This window comes from Amblyomma mixtum, chromosome 1, assembly GCF_055824585.1.
Source record: "Amblyomma mixtum isolate Tamu chromosome 1, ASM5582458v1, whole genome shotgun sequence".
In the NCBI taxonomy this organism is placed as follows: domain Eukaryota; kingdom Metazoa; phylum Arthropoda; class Arachnida; order Ixodida; family Ixodidae; genus Amblyomma; species Amblyomma mixtum.
In genome coordinates, this window is record NC_143012.1 from 293,514,928 (window position 1) to 293,528,605 (window position 13,678).

General features: G+C 44.2%; 1 protein-coding gene across 3 annotated transcripts in view; it reads left to right on the forward strand.

Annotated features, from left to right (window-relative positions):
- Lgr3 (Leucine-rich repeat-containing G protein-coupled receptor 3) overlaps positions 1-13,678 on the forward strand; it is a 142,116-nt gene that overhangs the window by 112,951 nt on the left and 15,487 nt on the right. For 2 of the 3 annotated variants that reach the window (XM_089566446.1, XM_089566448.1), the window contains exons 3-14: positions 4,447-4,548; positions 5,937-6,051; positions 7,597-7,668; positions 7,755-7,823; positions 9,107-9,178; positions 9,265-9,336; positions 9,435-9,503; positions 9,619-9,690; positions 11,793-11,864; positions 12,843-12,914; positions 13,009-13,080; positions 13,148-13,219. In XM_089566446.1, the coding sequence (XP_089422572.1) occupies positions 4,447-4,548; positions 5,937-6,051; positions 7,597-7,668; positions 7,755-7,823; positions 9,107-9,178; positions 9,265-9,336; positions 9,435-9,503; positions 9,619-9,690; positions 11,793-11,864; positions 12,843-12,914; positions 13,009-13,080; positions 13,148-13,219 (931 nt within the window). The remainder of the gene's footprint in view (positions 1-4,446; positions 4,549-5,936; positions 6,052-7,596; positions 7,669-7,754; positions 7,824-9,106; positions 9,179-9,264; positions 9,337-9,434; positions 9,504-9,618; positions 9,691-11,792; positions 11,865-12,842; positions 12,915-13,008; positions 13,081-13,147; positions 13,220-13,678) is intronic. The other variant, XM_089566447.1, reaches the window with a different exon arrangement.

Below are 13,678 nucleotides of genomic sequence, written 5' to 3' on the forward strand. Positions count from 1 at the left end.
GTGCGATGTGCTTAACGGTATCTTTCGGTCTCTAGTACTCATTTTCCACGCCGCAAGGGTGTCGAGAGGTGAAGCCAACCTAACTAACAAAGCTTAGCAGCGGCCCTCGCGGTGGCGTGCTTCGCTTGTTTCGCTGCCTGAAGCGTTGCGGAAAACTAGTGCGTCTTAATTTTAATGATCGAGTGTTCTATTTACAGCGTACTTGAAATAGCATTGACATCAATCGAGAGCTTTAATTTTGTACTAGCAACATGATAGGCAGTGTCTGGTTCTGAAGAATTATCCTCTGCGGCTTCTATGCTAAGCATATTCGGCCCAGAAACGTTTAACTACCGATGCTCTAACAGCGCTCCGGCGGGCGGCACGTGGCTGTAATAAGCCCGTCACTAGCGTGGGTTCCGTGTATTGTGTTCTAGGTTACAGATAAGTTTATCCATTGCCATTTTTTATATGCCCAACCATCAATATATGGAACTATTTCGGGATGCCCTTCAACTTGTTGCGGTTGGTCTTCGCACTGAATGTTCTGGTTTTGCTAGAGTGGCATCGTTGCGGTCTCTTTACGAAACATTATGGGCCGCTACTGGAGTTATATGCGCTGGACCATGGTCTATTTATGGACTATGAAAGTTGTATGTGGAAAGTTGTGGACTATGTTCTAATTCACGGTATCCGTGCCGGAACGCGTTTTGTTTTATTTTGAACGTGAGCCGTACCGGATCGAGCAGACTATTTTAGGTCCTGTTTTTACCGCTTAAATTTTTTTCTGAATATTTTACCTCGAGTGATCAACGTACTGCCCACATTATGAAAGATATTTTTTGGAAAAAGTACGTTCATTACGCAATTAAATACAGAAGAGAAGGATAGGCCTTTTGTTTACTGATATTACGTGGTCTCACCTTGTGCAGTGACTAACGAATATGAACAGTCACCATTGTGTGCTGAAGGCGTTCCTTATCAGGACGTTTGAACGGCTCTTTGCTGGTTAGTTTTTTGCGAACTCAAAGCCGAGGTACTCGCCAAAAGCATGAATTACGTTTTAAAAATAACTCTCGAGCCTTAACTATTGGTTTTTAACCCGAAAGAGGTGAATCCGAGTGGCACCAGCAAATTACTAACGTAATTCGTACAGCACCCTGTTTATCGTATTCAAACCACTGTTATCCACAAATGGTTGGTTGTTGATCTGTGAGGGATAAGCGAGCAGAAAGCGGCCACTGGTACAGGAGCCAATTCAAGGATTAGAAACCTGCCATTTCGGAAAAAGTTGCGGGGATATTCGAGGAGTCCAATGTGTATGGAAATACCGGCCAAACACTAAGGGAGGTACTTGTAAAGAATCACGGGAGTCGTTATTCCTTCCATAGTCTGAGAATTCCCTTTTCAGTCAGTGTCTTATATAATACGTTTTTGCCATTAGAACACTTCTGGGCTCCTCGTTTATTTCACAGCATTTTCATCGGATGTCCTATGACGATGCCGATGACCTCAGCCAGCTACACATTTCTGCCATAAAAGAAGAACGCAGGAATCTCGTGCGGAAAGAAAGGACAAAAGAAGGAAGAGAGAAATAAAGGCCGAGGGCTCGTTTTCCTTCGCATTCCTCCGCGCTTACCGATCACACCTGTGCGCAGCAAAGTCCTTACCGCGACGCACGCTGCCTTTCACCTTTCGCCGGGGGAGGTCGCCCAGCCAGCGCCGCTTTCTATTACTCGACGCAGCACGTGAGCAACGCGGTTGCCGGCGTAACGACCAGCGCTATCTTTGCGCGCACCGGTATCCGTGGTAGCGCAAACAGAGGCAGGAATCGAAGGCAGAGATTGATGAGCTGCCGGGAGAAGAAGCGACTGCTCGGAGCCACGTTTCTGGGGGCGCTGAGCGGTCAGCTCTGCATCGACACGAGCGAACGAGCTCGCGGTTGTATGGCACGGCGCACGCGATGAGCGCGAGATGCGGAGTTGCGGACATATGGGCCGAGAGCGATTCATCACGGCTTCGCTGCGGCTGCGTATTACGGTGCCGCGATTGCAGCGCTCTGGCAGAGGCTAAAGATGGATCGGCGCCAGTCCATTCGGGGACTTGCGAGCGACTTCGTTCCTTCGCCCTCGCCACACTTCACCGGAGTCTGGTAAGGGTCCAGCTACTGCGGGCGGCTCATTGTGGTCTGCCGAGGGCGACCCAAGTCGTATATCATGGACATCTCCGCCGGCGTTTCCCCCTTTTAATGTCCCTTGCGACCAACTTTCCAGGATGCGCTTCGCACGAATGATGTCGGCTCCTTGGCTGAGAGAGGGTTTAGAGCTTCAACACGAAAGGCCGTTGCGCGTCGATCCTTCGATTGCTATATTTACGCACAGGCGGTCGTGATCACTGCACAAATGACTTTCCCGTCTTTAAACAAAAGTATCCGGGAAAACTGCGCACTCATCTTTCTTTCCCTGTACATTTATTTTCACAATCTGCCACCATTCTTTGTACCTTAAGTTACCTCCAGAGAGGAAGGGGTTGCATCTTTCATGACGAAGAATAAATAGACGCCATTCGTTGGTCTGTATTATCAGGGGAGATAGAAGCACGCTCACGAAGCGATCCTAAATAAAAATAAAGGACGGAACCGAGAAGCAAGGGAGTAAATAAATAGGCGCGTGCCTGGTCGAAGATTGCGAAGGGTACCCGTTTTGCGCCGGGCCTGCCTTTGTAGCTGCTTTTACGCTGGAAGTGCCCAAGGGAAATGGAAATCGTCGGAGAAAAACGCAAGGCACCATCGATTGATGGAGAGCTTTAGCCTATCGTTACAGTGCAACGAAACCATAAGCGGCCACCGCCAGCTACCCAGAGCTCATGTGCAGATGGCCCCGATTGGCTGCCCTGCGCAAGCCATCTGCACATGCGCTCTTGACTGCTGGCGGTAACGTTATTCTGAGACTCTATAATGTTGTTTCCGAAGCCCCACAATTATTGCGAACGCGCTAGCTATCATGCGCAGTTATGCGTTTTATGAAATTGACCGATGACTTAAAGTGGCACTAACGCTTAGCTTTTGGCGTTTTGTTTCTGTGGTGAGAGGAAATGAAATGCGAGCGCGCAGACTTTGGCCACAAATCCTTACCCGTTTCTGCAGTGAACGACTCGCGCTTTTCACTGCGGAAACAGTATCTGCCGCTTAAGATGTCAATAACAAGTCAATAACTCTGGTCTCCAGCCAAACATTATGTGAACCGCATTTAGGTCTCTGCAGCCAGAAGAAGGACAGTGCGAACACCGTTGTCTTTTGATCAAGATATTTAGGCATTGTACTTCTCCTTGTATGCACAGAGTATTAAGAAATATCAAGATGATCGCCAAAAATCTAGAAATAGAGTTGTTTTTAGCAAGGCGATTAAAGTAGGAAGTCTATGTGAGGTGGTCAGCCAAGGGACGAGATATGGACACTTAATCGGGAAGAAGCCTGTGCGCAAGATGGTCACAGAATTCGTGCAATGATCATGATATATGTTTTTCCCCTTGCTTTGTGTTGAAGGCGAACTGAGGAGTTATTGAAGCTGGCCTGTACTGAATGATTATGGCACTGAAATAACAAACGTGCTACTTTAATTGAAAACAGCGTTTTAAGGCTATAAAAGCGAAATACAGGAGTCGGCGCTGCAGGCCGTCTTCTTAAGAACACTGCGATGACGTCATGTGCCGCTTGTGAATCTATGAGCCTTCACCCCCACAGCCATCCACTTTCTACCAGCAATCACGGAATCCCTAATGCTCTCAATGTCATTAACGAAGAGACGAAGTGGAGTCGAGACGGGAGAAAACATCTCATTTTCGACTTAAAATTTCTGGAAAATATCGAGACTTCTGTTGCCGAAGGAACATGAACACAGCCTAAAAATTGGAAAACGAAAAGTTCTACGGAGATGGCCTCAGTCCCTCTTTGAAGATCACATCGGCCTGACAGCGTTTTCCACTAACAGCGTGATGCACCAGCCGGCGACCAAACTTGAAGGCACACTTCGCGCCAAAGGAATCGCCAAGTCTATTAAAAGTTAAAGATCTAGAAAAGGGATGATACTTGCATGCCATATGGGCCGCCAGGACAAAGAAAACCCACGCTCACAACGGCGTGAACTTCATCTGAGCGAGTCTCACTGATGGCCTTGTTTTTTTTTGTTCTTTGGTGTTTCAGGGTGGTATTGTCTATGTGTGTGATGTGGTGAAGTATTAAATATCGCGTTAATACAATATTTTAGCACTATTAAACAATGATTGCTTCTCAGTGCGGGACCCGCTGGATTTCGATCCTGTTGTGCACTGTCTCAGATTTCGGTCGCATGATATGCCAACCGTCGCAAAATGAACTTACGCAACAGTGTTCAAAGGCGTACATGCTCGGCGACCGACTTTATGATGCTCTCGTGCATAGTCGTGGCTCATTCCTGCTCTTGGTTGCAGCCGACTTGCACGGAGGCCTCTCAGCGGTGCTGGGCGTGTTCTTCAGCTGGAGCGTACACAACGTCAGCAGATCACAGGATTCCTCTCCTCGCTTTTCCTGCAGTAAGACAGGCCACACTTCCTCGTATTCATAATTTGCTTAATTTTGTTCGGCGCTCAAAAGAGACGGCTGAAAAAGCCCGCCAGTACAAAACTGCAGCTATATTCTGTGTGTGCTAGAGGGTGGGTGCTAGAGAACAGATTACTCCCTCTCTACTCCTTTCTGCTAGGAGTGTAGGCTGAGCCCTTAAAAAAAATTTTAGACAGTCTACAGAGTGTCTATAGACTTCTGTCTATAAAGTCTGTAGATTGCCTATAGACAAATCCTACAGAACAATCTATAGGCAATACAAATGCCATAGACAGTCTGTAGACAATCTATAGATTTATGGCCATGCGCTTTGAGTAGTAGACTTTTGTCTATAGACAGTCTGCAGATTATGATTAGGCATAAAGCAATATCTATACGAAGTCAATAGAGTCAATAAGAAGTCTATACACTCTCTATAGACCAATTTTATAAGGGAAGTCACGTCCGAAATTTTCACTGCGCTGTTAAAATGAACTATCAAACTTCGGCTTTTGTTATATTTAGGATCTGCGAATAGCAGCTTGGGAAACAGTTGGAATTGCATTGAAAACTTCGTCCACATAAAGCGTAGGAAACGTGGACTGATTCTTACCGTCACATTGTGTGAAGGCAGTGGTATGAGGCCCTTTTTTTGAGAGGAACATATTACATATTACAATGTTCTGAAATTATTCGCGATTTATTAAAACACTGCATAAGTAAACGTTCGTTTCTAATTAAAAAGTTTTTGTGCGTAAAATATAAATGCTAAAGAACACAGTATCTGCAAAGAAGCTGAAATCTCAACTCCTTTTTGTGCACGGGGTAAAGCGCGTGCAGTCCTTATATTTTTTTTTCCCACGTAATGCGTTCAATTTTCTCCACAAAGTGCATGAAGAGCCTTTCTAATGTTCTGCTCTCAAAGCTTCCCCCAAGCGCATCGTGTTACTAAAATAGAATTAAAGTTCTCACTATCACTTTACAGCTTCCAGTAATGCTTTGTTCGTTTTATTTTGAAAACATTTTGTTTCTTTAATAGATTTTCCTTTTTTGATAAGGTGGCTTGTTGTAATGCAAGCGAGCATTCTATTTGTGTAGGCTAACTTTATTTAATCAAAATGCAAGCGGTTTACAGCCCATTATCAGGAAGTAATAAAAAAAGTGGCAGTTGTCTTTTTGGTTATCAAACCTTAGAAAAGTTTGACGTTAACCGCTTTAATTGTATTTACGTTGGCCAGGAGACTTTGCAGCCTGCAGTACGCCTGAACAGGCAAACCCAATATTTGTTTCATTTCTTGCAGAAGCTCTCGGTGTTCGTTCTTGCCTGTTTAATGTGTTTGAATGAGTATGCGTATTGAGAGATTGACTGACTTCTCTGCAGATCGCACGGACGTGCCAAAGGCTTGTTATTGTGATCTTCACTCAAAGAGCAGAATATTCTGCCAAAATTCGAACCTCACCCATGTCCCGAAGGCGATACCTGATGTGACACGCCTGTAAGAAAAATTGCATGCTAATTTCTTGCTTGTTTATTCTCAAGTTGTACATTAGTGCAAAGACAAAGGTGCTGCGATTCACGCTGGACCTTTCCCGATTATAATTTGTCGCCGCAGCGTTAGCGCAAATGCCCTACTTTACTGAAAGTTTCCGTAAGGCGAGTCCCATAATTCCATGAATTTTCATGGATTATATGGAGTCACTATGGAGCATATGAAGTCAGTATGAACTGTATGGAAAGCGCTATGGAGGCTTACGGACTCCACATGACGTGATGCACATTTTATGGAAGCTGTATAGAAATTTTATGGAAAGTTTATAGAATCCGTAGAGAAAACGTATGCATGTCTATATATCATTTCATATCTTATGAACTCCATATTCCCATAATTTCATATGAGGGACTCGTGTGCAACGTTTCAGTAGGGCTGCATGATCTTGTGAAACTTTGCTTAGTGAAAGTGCATTAAACTATCGGTCGCATGACTCTGCTAGACATGGCAGTTACTCTTCGTGCACGCGTCAGAGTTTTGCTCATCGGAGATTGCGGGCCGAATAAATCGCGCGCAGTGGAAAGGCACAGAAATAGTTGATATTTCACCCACGCTGAGATCAGCCTTTTTGCGACGTGCGTCAGGATTTTTGTTTCTCGAACACAAACGTTTGTTGCCATCGCGTTCTTGTGTTTAAGATAAGCTGTGACGGGTGCAGGCTGATGAGTGTTACTACCTTTAACGCTAACTGGGTATGGAAATAGGTAATGAACATTTCTAGCTGCGGAAATATTATGACGCACAACACTGAATACATTTCCGCGCTCTGTGTTATGTCCAGAATACAGTTGGAAAACAAAATTGAGATAATTTGCGCTAATACTATATTTAGCACAATACACTGTTGCTGCCCATAGTTTGTTTTTGACCTTATTGTTTTGGAGAACGCACAAAGGAAGGCAGCAACATTAGAAGTTGCCAGTGGCGCACATTTCTCGAAGCAGTCGAGCAGGTAGCAAGCGGGTGGTTTGTTGCCGTGAATGTGTTCGGCCTGGCCTTGCAAGAATCTGTGCCATTTGTTCCACTTGAGCGCGCCGATGCTACGCAAATTGCCGAGGTCGCCCCACCGCGCCGCAGAAGAGGCCAGTGTTCCCGGAAAAAAAGAAAACCTGGGACGAGATGCTTAACATTTTGAAAGGCGCTGTATAACCTGAGCGAGCAGACCACGAGCGATGGGTGTAGTATAGGACCCGAGGTGAAACGTTTGCTGTACATTATTGTTATTAACGAAAATTGCGAAACATAGAAACCCCAGGAAAAGGACAAGCCATGAGATAGACTACGATATATCAAGTGCAATGAGAATCCACGCGCAATTCTTGACCATCAATTCGATACCATATTTTTATGCGGCATGCGATGGAGTATATTAAAATTTCTTCGCACCACTCACAAAAATCTTTTTGCTCGATTTCATTTCTACAGCGACGTCCTAGAATGATAACAGAAAAATAATGGCAACATCTCCTGTTTTTTTTTTGCCATTTTCAGAACATTTACGAACAATACTATGGGAATTCTGCCTCCTGGAGCTTTCTACGGCTACACAAATTTAAAAAGCCTGTGAGTACTACTGGGGAGATGAAAAATTACATGTGCTGACTCAATACATGCGGGGGAATGATACTAGCATGTGCATTTTTCTGCAGGATGATTGTGAACTCTATCACCGGTGTCAAGCCTGGAGCTTTTCGAGGCCTTGATATGCTACGAATCATGTAATGTACTGCTCCAATTTTTAAGCATGAAATGCTTTTAGCTCCCGTTGTCGGCAGTGTGGTGACGTCACGCCGAGACCGAGAGCTATCATCCGGGCACTGAAATCCACTCATCCGGGCACTGAATTCCAGTCATCCGGGCTCTGAAACGAGAACATCCGGGCACCGTACGAGACTTAACGAGATTTAACGAGACTCTCTAAGCCCTCCTACGCGACCGGCATGCAAGCGCCGGTTGGTCTCCAAACGAGACAAAAAATAACTGCTGCCAGTGCCTTCTCAATGTTTATCAAGATATCAGTGGAGCTGTGGGTTTGATAATGCACGGAATTATAATTTCTGATTTCTAATAACGCGTGCAGAAAGCACATAAGTGCCGCGCAGGCGCACAGGGGCCCGGTGGAGAAGCGCTGCGTTCAAAGGGCAAGGCATCGCGCCGAACGGGTGGTGGCGTTCCTCCCTTCCTTTACGGTGCGGTTCGGGTGTCCACCGAGATGGCAGACAATTACTGCGCCATTTCCTTTCCTCAAAAAACCTTGCGTTCAAATGGCAAGGCATCGCGCTGAACGGGTGGTGGCGTTCCTCCCTTCCTGTACGGTGCGGTTTGGGTGTCCACCGAGATGACATTAGGCCCGTAAACATTTCATGCTTACTCTACTCTCGTTTACGGGAGAGGCAGAGATTTTTTAATATTCCTTAAAGAGTTGATGCTCAATATATAAATTTACATAAGGTCAAATATGCAATCGATATAAATGGGTTAATGACCATTCAGAAAAGGTCAGGACGAAGTGATGTTGTTGCATTTGTAATGAAAGGTTTCCTTGAGTTCCCTTCTTTCAGTACATCTTAAATAAGCTCAGCGGCCATGGCAGAATAATGACAATGAGAACAGCCTCGTAAATAGTATTGTCTTTGAATTCGCGTCGCATGATTGTGAAGGCTGCGATCTTCGCATGCATTCCTTTTCAAACACCCGCTATTAAGGTGCAGCACTACATGTTTACGTTATTTATTGTTCTGCCTACAGCGTCGGAGTTTCTTGTTACACTCAGAAGAACTAGCTTCAGCTTTAGCTGTGGAAGCGTGGATCTGCTGTTTTGGCAACGTTTGCCAGAAATTTTATCCCTGATCGACGCACTTACGGTGATGCAGACGAGATTTCACACTTTTATTTGGACTTTGAGTTAGCGCTTTCTCGCATTGACTCCGAACGTAAATGTGGGAAATCCAACTTGCGCTCATATTTATTTGAACTTTGAACGCGTTTTTTTTTCTTTTAGGACAATTGAAAACAACAACATTTCTCACATTGAAGCTAATTCGTTCAGCGGTCTCCTCAACCTGCGCTGGCTGTAAGTGGAAAAAGTGATTCGCAATACAAATATGCGTTGATAAACGCTGATTTTCTTTCTCTTCTGTCTTTAAACCCGCAACTTAGGACGCTCAAGTACAACCACTTGACGGTGTTTGATTTTTGTGTGCTTCAAGACACACGCTTGCTGGAGATACTGTGAGTTATGGTTCTATTCTTGCTTTATTATTTTTGGGGTAACAAAGTTTATAATTTCTTCGCTGGCGTTTATATGCACACCTCCCTTTTTTCTCTAGGAACTTGGAAGGGAATGGGCTTAAAAGTATAGCCAAGCCGTTTCCAGAGCTCACGTACCTGACGTGGCTGTACGTAAACATAAATTATTATATCGAGAGCCTGTACTTCATAACCCACCAATACCAAAGTAATCATCCATTTGCCATCATCGTCGGCTGCTCTGCCTCTCATTCTTCTTTTCAGGGACCTGAAGAAGAACCACATTGAAGTAATACACGCCGACACATTTGAAAACCTTCGAAACCTCGAAGCTCTGTGAGTACCGCATTGCTTAAAGTGCCACCTCTTAGGTGCCTGCAGGGTGCCTCCGCATTCATGCTGTTGAAACGATTGACATAACCTCAGTGTTTCATACTTTCTTACTGAAAGTTTCCGCAAGGCGAAACCCAGAAATTCATATATTTCCGTATGGATTATATGGAGTCAGTATAAACTGTATGGAAAGCGCTTATGGAAGCTTGCAGACTCCATATGACGTCATGCACATTTTATGGAAGTAGTACAAACATTTTATGTAAAGTTTACAGAATTCGGGCAGAAAACGTATGCATGTCCATATATTCTTCCATATCCTCTTCCATATCTTCTTTCATATATTCTTCCCTATTCCTGTAATTCCATACGAGCGACTCGTGTGGAACGTTTCAGTAGGGTTGCCTGCGTTATTAGTGCAAACGGTAGTGCATGTATCATGCCTAGAAATAATGTAAACGCGCGCACGCTATTTTTTTATAATAGAGCTCAAAGTCTCTATTGAATGTCCGTGCCTTAACTGAGCTAAAGGTAACGTCATCTTAGACGGGAGCCGATACACGACAACGGGCAGCTTTCGGCTGGTGCCTGGAAAGGCCGTCCTATGCATTGAAGAATGCGTACAGTCAAAACAGTCGGCTCGTAAAAACATAGAAAGAGCTCGATGAGAAAATGCTGCTATATTTCTCCTTTCACAAAATTAGTTTTCTTGCGGTAACTTTTGCGGAAGTTAGCTCTGAAACGATTGAAATTTTACCTCGGGTAAAAGCCCTTTGTATAGTTTGCGTCAGATTAAGCGGCTCGTAACGCGGAATTGAAAGGACAGCTAATCTCTCAATGTGCTGCGAGCGAGGGAATTCGTTTTGTAACTTGGCACGAAGTTTTCATTCGTGCGGTGCTGCTGCTTCTGAGAAGCGAGGTGTTAACCTTTTCTAGAGATAAAGCCCACCTCGAGACCTGCGAGGTCAATGTACTTTTTGGGAACAAGCCACGCGGTTTCAGGCACAAGAGCAGGAAAAGTGGCCTAGAAAGGAAAGATCTCGCTCGCGCGTTTATTTTTTTCCTTTTCTCGTTTCCGTCGGTGTCTGTCTGCGCGGCAGGTGACACTGTCAATACTTCCGGGAATAAAGCGCATGCTCGCGGATTGAACTTTTCAGGCTCTGCTGTGGCTCCCCTGTCACTTCCCTCCCCCTTCACCTCACGTCCCTCTCTCTTTTTTTTTTAATCCTAACTTTGCATTACTTTCCTGTCTGCCTGTTGTAAGCAACACTCACGTTACACGTAAAAAAATGCACAACGGCTGAAAACATGAATTTTGTTTTTCATACATGCCAAATAAGATCGGTTTTTGTTAAATTTTCTTTTTATATTATTTCAGTGGAGCCGCGTTGAGAAGATAACATAGAAAGGATGGCCTTTTTTTTTTTTTTTGACGTCACCTTCCTGCGGCAAATAGGAAGTTTAGCTCAGCAAGCAAGCCGCTTTCGCTGAAGAAAAAGTGAATTGTTGAACATTTTACCAGATCTCCATTCTTTTGTCTTCGTGGCTTGTATAATACGCTTAGCAACCATGCTTAATGCAGCGCAATTTGAGAAAAGGCGCTTATCAGTGTTATGCGCCGGTTTTTAAAATGTGTGGTTTGTTAGTTCTCTTTTCGCGCAACTATTATGCCAACAATTGGGCATGAGTGCCTTTCTCGGGAGCAGTAACCTTAAATTCAGCCCAAAGCATTACATGCAAATAAGCGATTAGACTAAGCGTCACTGCACTTTTAACTAGTTACGAGTGTGCCGAGGATATCTGCTTACTATGACGCGGAAAAATTGTCTAACTCTGTAACCATTGATTTCTGGCTGTGTTTTATGACCAGATGACCAGGTCGAGTTTTGCTCTCATGAGAAGGAAATAAATATTGCCTTAGGGCATGACTTTTGCGCCGATGCACATAGCCGAGTGCTAGTTAAAAAAAAAAAAATGTGCGGCAAAACCTCTATAAATGGTAGTTAAGATCTTTTTATATACGGTTTTTTAAGCTTTTCGTAAATGTTTTTACTGTGAGCAAGGTGGAAACATTGCAGCCTAATCGAATTTAACTGTAATTTCAGCATTCTGCGTGAAAACCACTTGATTGACGTGCACGAAGAAGCGTTCAGATTTAACGCTAAGATGGTGGAAATGTGAGTATCTTGTTTTCACTCCCTGAAAAACATTTATGGAGCGGCGGTGGTGTAGAATTTTGTGTAGAACGTGTGGTTGCTTTTGCCAGATGCACTCACAGACGCAGAAGATTAAACGCGGTCTTCCTTTAATATTGCTTACTTCAGGTAGTAGTGCATCCTCAATTGTATCGTGTCCTTAAGCGTCTCGATCTCGGCTCCGTCAGAACTCTGCCTGGGCGTCGTGGTGTAAAAGGGAAGTAGCAGAAAAAGTTTGCGACAAAAAAGTCGTATGCGCTCATTTTCTGCGAAGTTAAACGAAAGAAGGCAGAATTTACTTTTCAGCTAGTGCGAAGTATCGAGGAGGGGAGCCAATTCGTGAACAATCAGTGATCAGCGGCCAATTATGTTTACCGGTGTTTCTTTTAAGCGGACCTTGCATGACCACATCTCACACTAAAATGAATCGTAGTGATTAAAATATAAATTTAGTTTATAAATTATATTATTATTCTTATAATTATAGTTTGTGATTATATAATTTATAATTTAAATTGGTGTATTGTTCATGTCATAGCTCTAAAAAAAAACGTGAGGAGCTGAAAGTCATGGTTTTGCCTTTCCGGCAGAAACATCAATAAGGTGGAAAGAAACATTATTATATGATTTTAGCGCCAAGACATACAGCACACAAGAAATTAGACAGAAGGCAACACGAGCGCTTACTCACATTTGTTTAAAAAGGTGTAAGCGGTAGACATATACCCTTCCAAAACCGGTGGCGCGTGCGCATGCGTACAAGGAAGTGTTATATGTTTGTCAGGAGCAGGTTAACGCCCTGACCGTCAGTAGAAGAAGAAAGGAGGAAAGACGGGACCGATGTAGAAGAAATATACTTTATAAGGGTTAGCTGTTGGGCTAAGGATAGAAACAGCCGCATGCACCACGAAGTATGGGATGCAATGTTGAAAGAGGCTTTGTAATTTTCTGCCTAAACAGAGACCTGGCAGTGAATTTCTTGACGTTCGTGCGCCCAGGCTTGTTCAGTGGCCTCCGCGACCTTAGGAAGATGTAAGTCATGTTGCAACTATGGTAGCCCTGTATTGCAGTTCCTTGATGTGACATTGTTGAAAAGTTCCTAACACTTGCTTAAAACTGCTTCTAGAGACCTGTCTGCCAACTCGATCAAGTCTCTGCCAGTCACATTGTTTCACAATCTTCGAAGCCTCAACTCACTGTGAGTATGGCATGAAACGGTGGCTGGGTTCACATGCCGTGTCAAACTTCCCATATGATTTTCGCAGGAATCTATCCGGCGTCGAGATAAACAACATCGATATCCGACATTTCCGTCACTTGCCAAAACTGGAGTTCATGTGAGTAGAGTGTTTAATGCTGCACCTGTTGCAATGCCGGCTTCTCGGGGTTTACACCTTCAAACCACAGAACAGAACGTCCTGTCTTATCATTGAGACAACGCTTGTCGCGTAATTAGAGCGATTAAACACGTTCACGCCAGTTTTTACCGCGGTCACTTCTGTAAGCTTTCAGAAGAAGAAAGCATTAGCTTCAACAATTTTATGAGCGTAGCCATGCAGCTTCAGAGAACAGTTATAGTGCTATCTGAAAACTTCGGAATTGAATGGCCCAAATAAACCATCATGTTAGGATGCAGTGGGAAATGCATCGATATTTGTGGTAATGCTGCAAATTTGACATGCTAAAGAATGCCACGGAGTCGCTTAAAACACGCGTCGCACATATTCCATTGTATCGCCTCTGGTTAGATATGCGCTTGGGCGACTACCACAAGTGTGCTGCCATCCTTTGTGTAC